Source organism: Melanotaenia boesemani, chromosome 2 (genome assembly GCF_017639745.1).
Source record: "Melanotaenia boesemani isolate fMelBoe1 chromosome 2, fMelBoe1.pri, whole genome shotgun sequence".
In the NCBI taxonomy this organism is placed as follows: Eukaryota; Metazoa; Chordata; class Actinopteri; order Atheriniformes; family Melanotaeniidae; genus Melanotaenia; species Melanotaenia boesemani.
The window spans coordinates 589,906-603,362 of NC_055683.1; the positions used below are offsets into that span (position 1 = coordinate 589,906).

At 40.9% G+C, this 13,457-nt stretch overlaps 1 protein-coding gene and 1 long non-coding RNA gene across 2 annotated transcripts; one reads left to right on the top strand and one right to left on the bottom strand.

Annotated features, from left to right (window-relative positions):
• Positions 1–3,113: 3,113 nt before the first annotated feature.
• LOC121650293 lies at positions 3,114–7,286 on the top strand. The gene is made up of 4 exons (XR_006012228.1): positions 3,114–3,249; positions 5,826–5,893; positions 6,114–6,157; positions 6,875–7,286. It is a non-coding gene; the product is annotated as an uncharacterized LOC121650293 (long non-coding RNA).
• A 4,873-nt stretch (positions 7,287–12,159) lies between these two features.
• Positions 12,160–13,236, bottom strand: LOC121648024. Its single transcript, XM_041997925.1, has 4 exons — positions 13,050–13,236; positions 12,803–12,907; positions 12,435–12,667; positions 12,160–12,351 (listed from the first exon to the last, which is right to left on the bottom strand). Exons 1-4 carry the CDS (start codon positions 13,132–13,134, stop codon positions 12,160–12,162), a joined length of 615 nt encoding a protein of 204 aa, XP_041853859.1. The 5' UTR covers positions 13,135–13,236.
• Between the last annotated feature and the right edge of the window lie 221 nt (positions 13,237–13,457).

Genomic DNA, 13,457 nt, shown 5'->3' on the forward strand with positions numbered 1-13,457 from the left:
CTGTTGGAGACGGGAATCAAACCACCAACCGTCTGATTGGTGGTCGATCTGCTCTACTACTCAGACACAGCCACCCAAGCAAAGGGCAAAGTGGGACTATTGCACCATTATTCTCTATGAATGGCACAGTTCCTAAATGGGAGGGTGGGGGAGGGTGATTGTTCTTCTTCCTCTGTCCTGCCACCAGAACCAACCGAACCAGTATGCTGTGGGTGTCCCTTTTTGTGTAAAAGGTTGAGCTGCCATGTTGCTTTATGTTTACTTTAGATTTATGTTATAAATCCATGAGGTTATTATAAAGGTCAGCTCCATTTGTCATTAGAAAAGAGCAGAGGAGCAGCAGAATCAATTGTTGTGGTGCAGAGAAATGCACCACACATTGAGGTGGCACTCTGATGATCATACCTAGTTCAGTGTAAATAGATAAAGGCGATGTGAAGAGGTAGCTTAGTTGCTTGCTGTGTTATTACATGATCTCTGTGTAAAAAGGAGCTCCCTTGTTTCAAAACAGCATGTACTGAAAACAGTGAGAGCAGAGAGGGGAGAGATGAATAAGATAATTTTTTAGACAAAGAAAATCAGAAATAGTCTTTGTATGCAAAGTAATACACCACACAAATTTGATCACAGTTGACTATACAACATTCATCTGACTTAACATGTTTCTAATTTTCAGTCTTAAAAATTTGTGTCAACTTTGTTCCAGCTCCACAAATGGGAGCTTTTAGAGAGGCATCCCGTCCTCCTCCTCGCCAGGAGAACCTTCAGTGGCTTTGTAGCAGAGTGCCTTTGTCCTTGGCCATTGGACACAGAGGATGCAAGGGATGCACTTGTCACAATAAAGAAGATTTATGAGAGTCTTCTCAATGGTAATGTACACAAATGTTCATGTCATATTTACACTCAATCCACAGTGAATTCAGGATGAATTTAAAAAGAAGAAATACACACATTTGTTCATATCAAAGTAAAGTTAATATTTCGCCTTTCAACTGTGTCCACGCTGACTAATTGAACATCTACTCTTGATTTATCCCATTGTGGCAAAATGCCTCTTTGAATGGTAGCTACAAGTTTTTCTCTAAACACATGGCAGGTACCGCTAACCTTTTCTGTCCTCAGATAAGATCCCAAGACAAAGGACATGAATTTAGATTGTGGTGCATGAACATTTTTACTGCATGATCAAAACCAAGGAGCAACATCACTCAAGGCACAATGTCTCCAGCACTCTGAATCATTCTCATACATTCATGTGAATAGTTTAGGGTAAAATTGTAATATCATATTGTAAATATTTCTTCATCATATCTTAGTTGGCATCTTTTACTCTGTGCTCAACAAACATCATGCACTTTTTGCATCTCTCCTTTGCACTCTGGTAGGTTTGCAGCAGTAGTGTGTTACTGGTACTGCTATCCCTTGTTTTAATGATATTTAGTCATACAAACTTAAAGTGAAACTGTTCAACACAGTAGCAGTAACAGAGTCACAGGACAAAGTAGCAGATGTCACACTTTAATTTTATTAGATACAATACATACAATACATGTACGTATGTAAGTCAGATGACTTGGAGTGACAAGACAATGTTGGAGGAATTAAAGTCAAAGTGAAAAACAAAAAAGAAGTTGGTGCACTATGTGTTGCCTGTAGATGTCCACCACTTTGGCTGCTCCGTCTTGTTCCTTTGCTCCCATACTGCGAGATGCATTTTTCACAAATTATTAGGTAAGTTCTAACACCTTTATTAAAAAAGGTAGGAACATTATCTCACTGTGGCATCCCTATTCTCTGACAGTGTCTGACAGAGGCATGGCTCAGCCCAGAAACAAGGATATAGTGAACAAAGGGGCCTTTAAGACTTGCTGACTGTCCCTTCTATTTAAAACTACAAAAAGCGGAGTGCTGAACAATTGTGTCTGTGCCTCTGTCTGTCTCTCTGTTGTATTTATCTGCACTTCCTCTGGTCCTGCAGATACAACGGAGGGAGGAAACAGTACAACTCAGGGGACTCAAGGCCTCTTCATACTCCGCGAGAAGCAAGAAATTTGTTCTTGTTCTCGAGGCTGCAAAACCGAGAAAAAAGTTCTTGTTCGGCAGGGCATGTCATACTCCGCAAGCAGCAGCGCGAGACGAGGCGGGGATTACTGCGGGGGGGCTCGTCTGTGTCTCTCTGTGCAACGAGCCGGTTGACCCGCTTATTTTTTATTTTACATGAAAATTGTTCGGTGACAGTGCAGGACTGTGCACGCGGCAGTATCCGTGTCTTTATGTACCGTGTGTTGGAAACGTTTTTTTACTTTCTCTCAGCCTCGATCAGCTGTTTGTGAAAGCTGTTCACATGTCCGACCAATCACGCAACACTTCTCTGAGCCCCTCGAGAACAAAGTTTGGCCAGCTCGACGTGGCAAGAACTGTCCTCATTCACGTCCGGACCCCCCGCCAGCGAGAACAAAGTTCTTGCTTCTCGTGGAGTATGTAGAGGCCTTCAGTCCCCATTAGATTAGCACTTGGTGAATGCAGATCTCTGGGAAGGCCAAATATTCACTGTGTATTATCTACATCCATATCATTGCTTGTTCTTGTGAAACTTTTTCCTGTATGTCCCTAGTGGAGATTTGCAGACATTTAACATTAAGGTGTGAGTAAGAATATGATTTAAATGAAGCAACAAATCAAACTGTCAATTATTTCTTTGTGCATCTTCAATAGACTTTTGAAAGTAGAGCCTTTGATATATGTATGTTTTTTTTTTTGCAACTGCTTAAGCCAATATTCACAAAAATTCATGTTTGTTCTTCCCAAAAGTGACGGTGACAACCAGGACGATGGAGACTCCAGCACAGACCAGTGATGGTCCTGCTACAGGCAGCTCCTTTACCTCACCCGTGTCCACCCCACCTGTGTCCGTCCCGCCTGTGTCCACCCCCTGTGCTCCTCCTGTGTTCAACCTGCCTGTGTCCACCCTGCCTGTGTCCATCCCGCCTGTGTCCACCCCCTGTGCTCCTCCTGTGTCCATCCCGCCTGTGTCCACCCCGTCTGTGTCCACCCTGCCTGTGTCCATCCCGCCTGTGTCCATCCCGCCTGTGTCCACCCCGCCTGTGTCCATCCCGCCTGTGTCCACCCCCTGTGCTCCTCCTGTGTCCATCCCGCCTGTGTCCACCCCGCCTGTGTCCACCTCCCTTACTCCACCAGTGTCTGGCCTCCAGAAGAAAAGAAAATCATGTAGGAATGCAGACATTAGTGGTGTGTACAGTATGTCTGTTTTTCTGTGAATCCAAACTGTTTGAATCAACTTTGTCAATCAATTTCAGTGAGATCAGGCTCATTCCATCCTTTTCTCAGATGAAGGAACGGGGTCTGCCTCAATGTGACTTGAAATACATCTCTATAAATGATTGCAAAATGCTACAGTTATTGTACAGCAAGTTATTGAATGATAATATACTAGCTCAGCATAGTTCTTTGGGGGTAAAATGAAAGACGAGTAAGGTATAATCAAGATATCCTTACAGTATTTCTAAGCTTAACACACACATGTTCATGTTTACATGCTGAGAATTTTTGGCCGCTGTGATCATTCCTCATGTTCTTACTATTAATAAAACATTCCTCTGTAATATGCCAGTAGTGTAGCTAAAATAACTAAAATGTGAGCAGCCAAAAAAAAATAGTTTCCCAAATGTTTCAGAACTTTAAAGGATGCTCTCACATATGCATGACAGTTCAACAAGCTACAAAATGATGCACTGTTGTATTTTAGTAGTGGTCAGATATGAAATCAAAGTACACTGCTCACAAAAATTAAAGGAGCACTTTAAAGAAACACATTAGATACATCAGATCTCAATATGAAGTTGGATATCTATACAAATAACGACAGGGCAATGTCTTAGGAACAAAAGGATGCCAAGTCTTTTAATGGAAATAAAAGTTTTCAGCCTACAGAGGGCTCAATTGTGTAGACACCCTAAAATCAGAGTGAAATGAAGATGTGGCAGGCTAGTCCATTTTTTCAAAAACTTAATTTCTGCAACTCAAACTGCTTTTCAGTATCTTGTGTGGCCCCCACGAGCTTGTATGCATGCTTGACAACGTCGCGGCATGCGCCTAATGAGACGACGGATGGTGTCTTGTGGCATTTCCTCCCAGATCTGTGTGAGGGCATCCCTGAGCTGTTGTACAGTCTGAGGAGCAACTTGGCGGCGCCTAATGGATCGAAACATAATGTCCCACACATGTTCTATTGGGTTTAAGTCAGGGGATCGTGAAGGCCATTCAATAGTTTCAATTCCTTCATCCTCCAGGTACTGCCTGCATACTCTTGCCACATGAGGCCGGGCATTGTCGTGCATTAGGAGGAAACCAGGACCTACTGCACCAGCGTAGGGTCTGACAATGGGTTGAAGGATTTCATCTCGATACCTTATGGCAGTCAGAGAACCATTTCCTTGGCAGTAGAGGTCTGTGCGTCCCTCCATGGATATGCCTCCCCAGACTATCACTGACCCACCACCAAACCTGTCATGTTGAACGACGTTGCAGGCAGCATAACGTTCTCCTTGTCTTCTCCAGACTCTTTCACGTCTATCACAGGTGCTCAGGGTGAACCTGCTCTCGTCTGTGAAAAGTACAGGGCGCCAGTGGCGGACTTGCCAATTCTGGTGTTCTTCAGCAAATGCCAGTCGAGCTCCACGGTGCTGGGCAGTGAGCACAGGGCCCACTACAGGACGTCGGGCCCTCAGGCCACCTTCATGAAGTCTGTTCCTGATTGTTTGGGTAGAGATATTCACACCAGTGGCCCTCTGGAGGTCATTCTGTAGGGCACGAGCAGTGCTCAGCCTGTTCCGCCTTGCACAAAGGAGCAGGTATTGGTCTTGCTGATGGCTTGAGGACCTTCTACGGCCCTGTCCAGCTCTCCGAGAATAACCACCAGTCTCCTGAAATCTCCTCCATGTTCTGGAGATTGTGCTGGGAGACACAATAAACCTTCTTGCTGCAGCACGTGTGGATGTGCCATCCTGGAGAAGTTGGACAACCTGTGCAACTTCTGTAGGGTTAAGGGATCGCCTCATACTGCCAGTAGAGATAATTACTCAAGCCAAAACCAGCACGAGTGAAAAATCAGCCAAAAAAGATCAAGAGGGAGAAACTTGAAATGACCTCCACATGTAAAACCAGTCCTGTTTTGAGGGTTTTCTGATTGTTGCCACTGTGGTGCACCTGTTGTTAATTCCATGAACACCAATACAGCTGACAGTGATTAACGATGCCCTCAGCTGCTTAACCAACCAGAAAATTATCAGACAGGTTTAACTGATTTCATGCCAGGCCCAATAAAAAAAGTGTTCCTTTAATTTTTGTGAGCAGTGTATTTTCCAGTTACAATCTGTGTAGTGCGGAATACTCATGATTCTGGTTTAGCCACCCATGAAAAGTGCTACCTAGGAAAATGTACCCCAGATTGTTCTGAACCATAAACTATCATAAAATAATGATAATAAAAAATGATAATCATAGTAACCAATGATTTCCTCATCGTCAACATGTAATTATTGTTGAAAGGCTTCAAAAATCATTACATTAATAATTAAAAAAAAAAAAATCATGGGCAAATGTCCTTATCTCCAAAATGTGCTCCTTCCATGTCATGTTACTGTTACATAATTGAAAACAGGTCCTGTTCAGATATCAGTTACCAATCATTTTTGTTATTAGAAGTGTTAGCATTATTTAGAACTTTTTCCTCATGGCAATATCAAGATGTGAACAGAGAATAAGATGTCTGTTAAGAATTATTACCATCTTTTCATTCATTTCAGAATGCCCCATTCATCAAGGTCTAAGCGTTTTCCCCTACAAAAGGATTCTGAGGCAAAGACTCAGAGAGGTTTGTTCCAAGACATAAGAAATTACTGATGATGAAAATAACTCTTTGGAACCATACCCTGTAATTGTCTGCACAGAAATACGTCAAGGTGCTTTGTTTAAAAGAGGGTGGCAATCTTTAGTCATATTACACTTTTTAATTTGACATTACTTGTGCTTCAGGTTGTATTTGCTGTCCATTTTTCATTTTTGTCACTAATTTTACTTTGTGTCTTGTTAAGGGTTGTGTCGAGGTGTTGGTGGAGTGGCAACCTTGCTCTGGATGGTGTGTATGTTATCTGAAGTTTATTGTAGTGATGGTGATTGGGTTAGGGAAACAAATATTTTTATCAACTTAATCTTCAATTATAAGCAACTGCAAAGTCTTCTCATCAAGCATTCCACAGAGAGGTCAAATACTGTTTGGGCAGTGTAGTGTATTGTATTTAAATTAAAATACAAAATGAAAATTTAATTGTTTGGTTGAACTGACAGAATCATGTTCACCTGTGACCAGTCTACATGTTGAAGTTAATTTGGGCAACATACTGAACCAGTTGCCCAATTCCAAATCCAGTTGGTTCTGATGGCGTAGCCCCCAGTGTGTGACTGTGGGTGGATGGATATTCTGGTAGATGGTAGCCTCAGGCTGTGTGAATGGGGCGAATAGTCACTTGCTTTGCAAAACACATTGCATAGTCATCAAGACTTGAAAAGAGCTTTGGTGAGGGTTGTGTTTAATGAAACATCGCTCCACATTTTAAGGAATTGCCTGAACATAAGAGACCAGATTGTGAGACTTCTGAAAAATGGACGAGGTTGCAAGATCATTGGTAGTATGCTTGGGTATTTTGATGATAATAAGAATAACAACAAGAAAGAATTAATATATAACTGAAGACTCCATGCCTCATTAAAAGTAGTTCAGTATCAGCATGGTACATATTTCAAATGTTAGAATGTGAAAGTGATACTTTTTACGGTCTCTCTGTCTGTCTTACAGTGGAGCAAAGTGGAAAAACTCCTGGGAGCCCAAAGACAACGTTCTTCCTTAAAAAAAATTGTTAAAATTGTGTTTGTTGTGTTATGTGACACAAATTTGTTTTGGTAAGTTGTTTGTTTTCTGTTGTTGGGAAGGTAATAAACATATTGTTTTACTTTCAAACACTTTGTCATTGTGTTATATTATTGTTGGATGCATTTCATGTAATTCTGAGAAGCATCAGCTCGAGGGCTGATGAATATTGGTACCTGAACAACACAAGCGTGATGAGATACTTTTGGTGCAGTCTTGTCTTTAAAACACTCCAGTTCATGCAAATGAACATAGCTTCTCTCTTAAATCTGTCTGCAAACAGCGCACATCTTTCATCTCTCTGCCTCTCTCTCTCTGCCACTGTCTCTAACTACCTGCCAGTCTCTCTCCACCACTCTCTCTGCCACTCTCTCTTTTTCTCTCTCTCTCTCTACCTCCCTCCCACTAGCAGCTCCCCCAGGTCAGGGCAACGAGAGAAACCCATGATGGCGGAGAGAAAGAGAAGTCAAGGAAAGAAGGAAGTTATCATATGAAGAGCAGCACTTCAATATTCATATCTGGCTAAATGTGTGATAAAATATTTTAAAATAACATACGTGCTGCTGGCTGTGTTCTTTCTGATACATAAATCATTAAATATAATGAAATATTGACCTTGGAACCTTGATTTCAGAATTCAAACAATGTGCTTTATGCACAGTTAGGGAACATAAGGGAGCTCCATGTTTCCACTCTTTCATTACTGGGTGAACTGATTAATTCAGGTGTGTCTAGCCATTGCTGTTGTGATGGCTGAGGTTGAGCACACCCGGATTAATCAGTTCATCCAGTAATGAAAGACAGGAATCAAAGGAGCTGCCTTAAGTTCAGGAAGTAGTGGAGCTGTGCATAGAGCCCACTGAGCCTCTAAATGGCTCTAGAAATCTTAATCTGGGCAAGGCTATGACCATGAAGTATTAAAATCAAACCTTTGTCATAGGACTAATTGAAATACATAAATGGAAAGGTCTTGACCTGTGGAGCAACAAACGTCAGCATGAAGATTCTAAATGGCTCCTGCTTGAAATATTGACCTTTGAACCTTAACTATTTACATAGAATGGTTAGCATTATGGTGATAATGGGGAAATAATTGATGTAAACTGGTCAAAAATTAGAAGTATGATGGTGCATAGGTCAGTCATCAATATGTTAAACACATCTGGTTGGCAAATATCTGTGAAAATGTCTTTTTCTGATTTTATCCACGTTGGCCTTGAAAAGGGTGCAAGAAACTATACCTGGAAGGGGCTGGCTTGGAGCAAAGATGAAAAATTTACTTTGTCGTAGGATAACAATGAAGACATCACTGGAAAGGTCTCAACCTAGATCAGGCATGTCAAACTGGTCCAGCAAAGGGCCGTGTGGCTGCAGGTTTTTGTTCCAGCCAGCCAAGAGCACACAGTTTGACCAATCAGCTGTCTGAAGACTGAGATCAGTTGATTGAATCAGTCAAATCTGGTGTGCTGCTGCTTGGTTGGAACAAAAACCTGCAGCCACACGGCCCTTTGCTGGACCAGTTTGACATGCCTGACCTAGATAGTAACATATATCAGTATGAAAACTGTGCAAGGTTCCTTCTCCTCAGGAGTGACCTTTGAACCTTGAAAATGTGACATTTTTGAAGGCTTACAGAACAGGAACAAAAAAGGTTACAGATATGGGGTCAACTGTTTTGGAAAGGTCTTGACCTCCACTATCATAACCGAAGGTAATCCAACAGGGGGCGCCACTGTGTTGAGTTAAAACCCATAAAAAACATAATTTAACCCTCTAAACAACAAGAAATCTCAAATTTAATTACAAATACATGTTTTCCACCCTCAAAAACCCACGGAGAACCTACAATCTTCCTTGTAATCTTACCACATAATAGAGAAAACAGTTCAGAACTACAAAACATGTGGCGCACCACGCTTCTCCATATTGCAACTCTGTACAAATTGTAGTTCCTTAAGTATTCTTCCGGGTTAGGTTTAGGGTTGTCACATTAGGGTTTCGAAATTATCTATGTACTCATTTTTCAACATAAAAACTCAAACTACATCGTATATTTTTGTATTTTGATTAATTTGCTGACATGAAAACATTTACATAAACATTAAATAATGCTATTTTAGCACTTATTCCAGTCGCTCTGTTTCGCAGTTTACAGAGGGTATGTTCAATGGCAGAACGGATTCAGCAACGTTTCAAAACAGAACTTCGGGGCCTGTAACTTGGATCTATTTTTGTTGTTGAGTAAAAAAGTGGTTTAAAGTTTGTTTAAATATAATGTGGCTTCCTACCGAGAGGGTGCTCCATACAAGTTAATCAATCAGATCGCTTAATAATAAACGTGTTAGCTTAACGTTGCCGCTTGTGAACATGCTACAAGGGTGCAAAGACACACCAGAAATATAGCGTCTCTGTCCCCATTCTTCCTTGTGTAGTTTGTATCGATGTCGTCGCCAATTCGCCTGTACAACATGTAGACTATGCTTAATTTTCCTTTTTTTTATTGTGCAAATGAACTCAAACTTGAGATGTTTTTAAATTTAACAGATGGATTTAAAACAAGACACAGTAGATGTGGAGTAAACTGGCATGTATTTATTCCAGATGTAACTGTTTACATGTACACATTTCATAGAAAATAAAACAACAATAACTTCTCCTCCAGACATATTCAGCATGTAATAACTGCATGACCCACACATGTCCAAATGTATTGATGCCAGGGGCGGACTGGCCATTGGGAATACCAGGAGTTTTCCAAGTGGTCCGACACAGCCAGAGAGAGAGAAAAAAAAAACAAAAGTTTCAGAGAAATTGCTCATACGTTCAGTCATCTGTGGCAGCTGATGCACAACCTGCTCTACGTGACGTACTACATTTCTTCATCTGAAAGTTCTGAACTGCTGTAATCCTCTTCAAAGTCCTCCAGATCTTCTTCCAACACGTTAAAAACACCGGGGTCTGTGTCTACACGGGCATAGGTGCTGGTGACAGCACTCAGTTTCTTCTGAAGAATGTCTTTCTTCTGTAGAAGACAGCAGTGCAGTCCCCTGTATCCAGCCTCTGTCATATCTGTAGGAGTAGCTTGAGTGAAAATTGAAGAATGAAATTTAAAAATAGGCAGATAAAGTTGGAAACAGGTAATGCCATGGTCCTTTTAGAATAGAATATTTGTAGAACATACTATGGTTCTTGATGTTCTCTTCAGTGTGATGGAGGAGGATGTCCAGTTTGTCCAATGCCTTTCTCAGGTACTGATAATGTTGAGTCATCTCCTTCACAAGGATTGGTTTCTCCTCTTCCATGCGCCTGACCAGCATGACCTGGTCAAAAAGTCGCCTCTTCAAACGGAGACTCACCACTATTTTGAAAAAAAAAAAAGAACAGATGGGAATCAATCAAAACTTTTCAACATGTTCTACCAGAATTTTCAGTATTGATCATTATGTGGCCCACTAATTTTTAATGGGCTCTATGCACAACTCCACTACTTCCTGAACTTAAGGGAGCTCCTTTGTTTCCTGTCTTTCATTATTAGACAGACTGATTAATCCAGGTCTGCCCTTATTAAATGGCCAGACACACCTGGATTAATCAGTTCATCCAGTACTGAAAGACAGGAAACAAAGGAGCTGCCTTAAGTTCTTGAAATAGTGGAGTTGTGCATAGAGCCCATTGGTCGTCTTTTACCAATATCCACAGCTTAATATTAACATGAACACACTTATACCTACTACTTAGATTAATGGTCACCAACAAGCACACAAATGGTACCACTTTGCTTACCATCTCCTTGTGCCTCCCAAGGGAAAAAGACTGCATGCTGCTTCTGAGTCAATTTTGTCTTTATCGGCAGCAACTGTGTTGTATTGGACGATCTTCTCTCTGAGTTTCTTTTTGAGCTCACCCAGTCTCCTCCGTTTCCGTTGCCTCATTTGATTGCTGTCTGTTATATTAAAAAAGTATTAGTAAGAACAACAAACAAGCATTAGTTGTTAAGTGATGCAAAACTAAATACCATTTTGTCGGTAGAGATCATGCTTCTTCCTTCTGAGGGAATAGATGATCTCATCAATCTCTCTCTGGAGCTCTTCCTGGCTACTATGAGCACCATGTTTCCCTTGAAAAACACAAATAAGCAGAGATGGAAAACCAGACGTAGCCAAATGAATGACAGTACCAATCTGACACACCGGCAACCGTGTTACATACCAGTGGCTGCCCACTGCTTCACATCCTCAATCCACTGTTCTGTGTCCTCCAAAGTGATGTTGAGGTCATGCTGCAGATGCTGAAGATTTGCTGCTTCCTTTTCTGCTCTCTGTGTAATCTATTTATGTTTTCAGAAGAAAAAATACAATGCAAGAATAATTTTTATTCAATTGTCTATCTGCTGTTGAAAAAGGCTCAATACTTTTCAGTCTACATGTCAAAGTATTCTTGGAAAAGATATTGAACCCCATATTGCTGTGTGTGTGAATGATAATCTGATGAGCAGGTGGCACATTGTACAGTAGCCTCAGCCACCTGTGTATGAATGTGTGAATGAGGTGAATGTTGATTAGCCTTGTAAAACTTTTAGGTTGGTTAAAAACACTACAAAGTTTTGCTATGTAAATGCTTGAAATGACAAATGTAAATGTTAAAATACCAAAATACAGTGTAGACGTCTTACTTTAACAAATCGTTTCGCCAGTGTCTTGTGTAGACTCTCCACCTTCCTGTTGTTCCATCCCATGGCAAGCATTGTTATCATATCGGCTCTCCCTGTAAAATGGAGAATATGTCAATTCAAGCAGTGTCAAAGCATGCCTTTTTTTAATTTTTATTTTTTTTAAACCAACCTGACTTGGTCATGTATTTTGTGGTCAGAGCTGCCCTTGAGAGAAAGCTGTTCACTTGCTCCACCTCCTCTATATCTATATCCATTTACTACATCAAATGTGGCCTGAAAGTATCAACTAAAGAGTAATGCTGAACATTCAAGGCTTTTCTACATAGTTACTTTGAATGTGTTATATTTTAGGATTATAATCATGAATTACAATATTGCAATTATGTGGTTATAAACATTGTTTTCTGACTGTCCAGAAAGATTTTCAAATTAGAATAATAATTTTAGATGCCATGAATGATGGAATATGAATTGTATGTACATTGAAATATATTTTTCTTAGCAATGAGGTTCATTATAGTTAATATATCAATTACAAAGATTAGTCTGCTAACCCTTTGGATTTCTTGAAGCAGTACTGCTTTCTGTTACCATCTGCAGCTATGGCAAGCATGTCTGGTGTGCAGGCAGGGCACTTGAAGGGCTCAACCTGACACAGATGCTCTTTCTTCCAGTTGCAGAAGGCAAATTCACGATACACCCTGTGGAATGTATCACCGCATATACTGCCATTCTGAAAACGAGGATGGTATTATTTTGGTTAATTAAAAACTTTGCAGTTTGGAATTCAAATTTTCGAATTACAAGAGTTCTTACCCGTCCTGTGCAATGTGCCCGATGTTCAAGCATTCTTATAAATGCTTTTTGGGACGTAGCTGGGCTGGCCAACTTCATCTGTTCAAATGATGCAAAGACATCAAATTTGAACAGCATTTGGCAGCTTGCTGTTGCTGGCCAGTATCGGCTACTAATCAGGTCACTGATCCCTGGGGTCCACTTGCAGGAGCAATGTGGGCAATACACAGCAGGCAGACAAAGATTGTATGGACCTGGAAAAAAAAAACAAAAAACAAAACAACATATACCGTTTCAAAAGTATCCTTACAAAACAGGACAAAGTGATAATAGTAAGCCATCATCGGACTGTGATGGTATCCAGAGAGTAGAGGGAAGTGTCAACATACCATTGATAGTCACCAAGACAGTCTGCTTTCCTGGAGAGATGGTATACTCTTGGTCTGGGCCACAGGAGCAGATTTGTGTTGGTGGAAGAATCGGCAGCATACATACTATAGTTAAGAAAATGTCAGAAAAAAATACCAGTATTCAAATAAAAAATTTTAACAGTTACAGAAAACTTCAGACATGGGTCATATTATACCACTGTATATGCAGTAGATTTTATGGACTAATACATTTTTTTAAACACACCTTGTTCAACCAGTTCACAATGACCGCTTTCATCCATCTTCACTAAGGATGTGGGAGGAATGTGTTTATAAAAATGGTCAATCATGACTTCTCTGTCATGAAATACATTTTTTTTGTGGACAATTGAGTCACATCCTGCGCAGAGAAACTGAACTCCTGAGGGAACACAGTCCAAGCACCTGACCACAGCCTTGATTGTTTTGCACTTTTGACAGCAATGCTGGGGAACTCTTTCTGCGGCCAGCATACAACTCAGGAGCTCTGGCACTGCAGCCTTGAATTTTCTCTCTGTGGTCAGCTGCCTCTTGGTCCACACAGACATGCTGGTTGTCTCCTCAACTTCTGCTGATGCAGGGACAGTGACCGAACTCAGCAGGTCTCTCAGTGTTTGAAGATGGTTATCTAAAT

What these genes read in the sequence shown, in the direction of transcription:
- LOC121648024 (XM_041997925.1), bottom strand. Translation starts at nt 13,134, where the DNA reads ATGATTGACCATTTTTATAAACACATTCCTCCCACATCCTTAGTGAAG. An exon ending in TGTCTTGGTGACTATCAATG is followed by an intron (nt 12,668 to 12,802) that starts GTATGTTGACAC and finishes TTTTTTTTCCAG; the next exon opens with GTCCATACAATCTTTGTCTG. An exon ending in GGGCACATTGCACAGGACGG is followed by an intron (nt 12,352 to 12,434) that starts GTAAGAACTCTT and finishes CCTCGTTTTCAG; the next exon opens with AATGGCAGTATATGCGGTGA.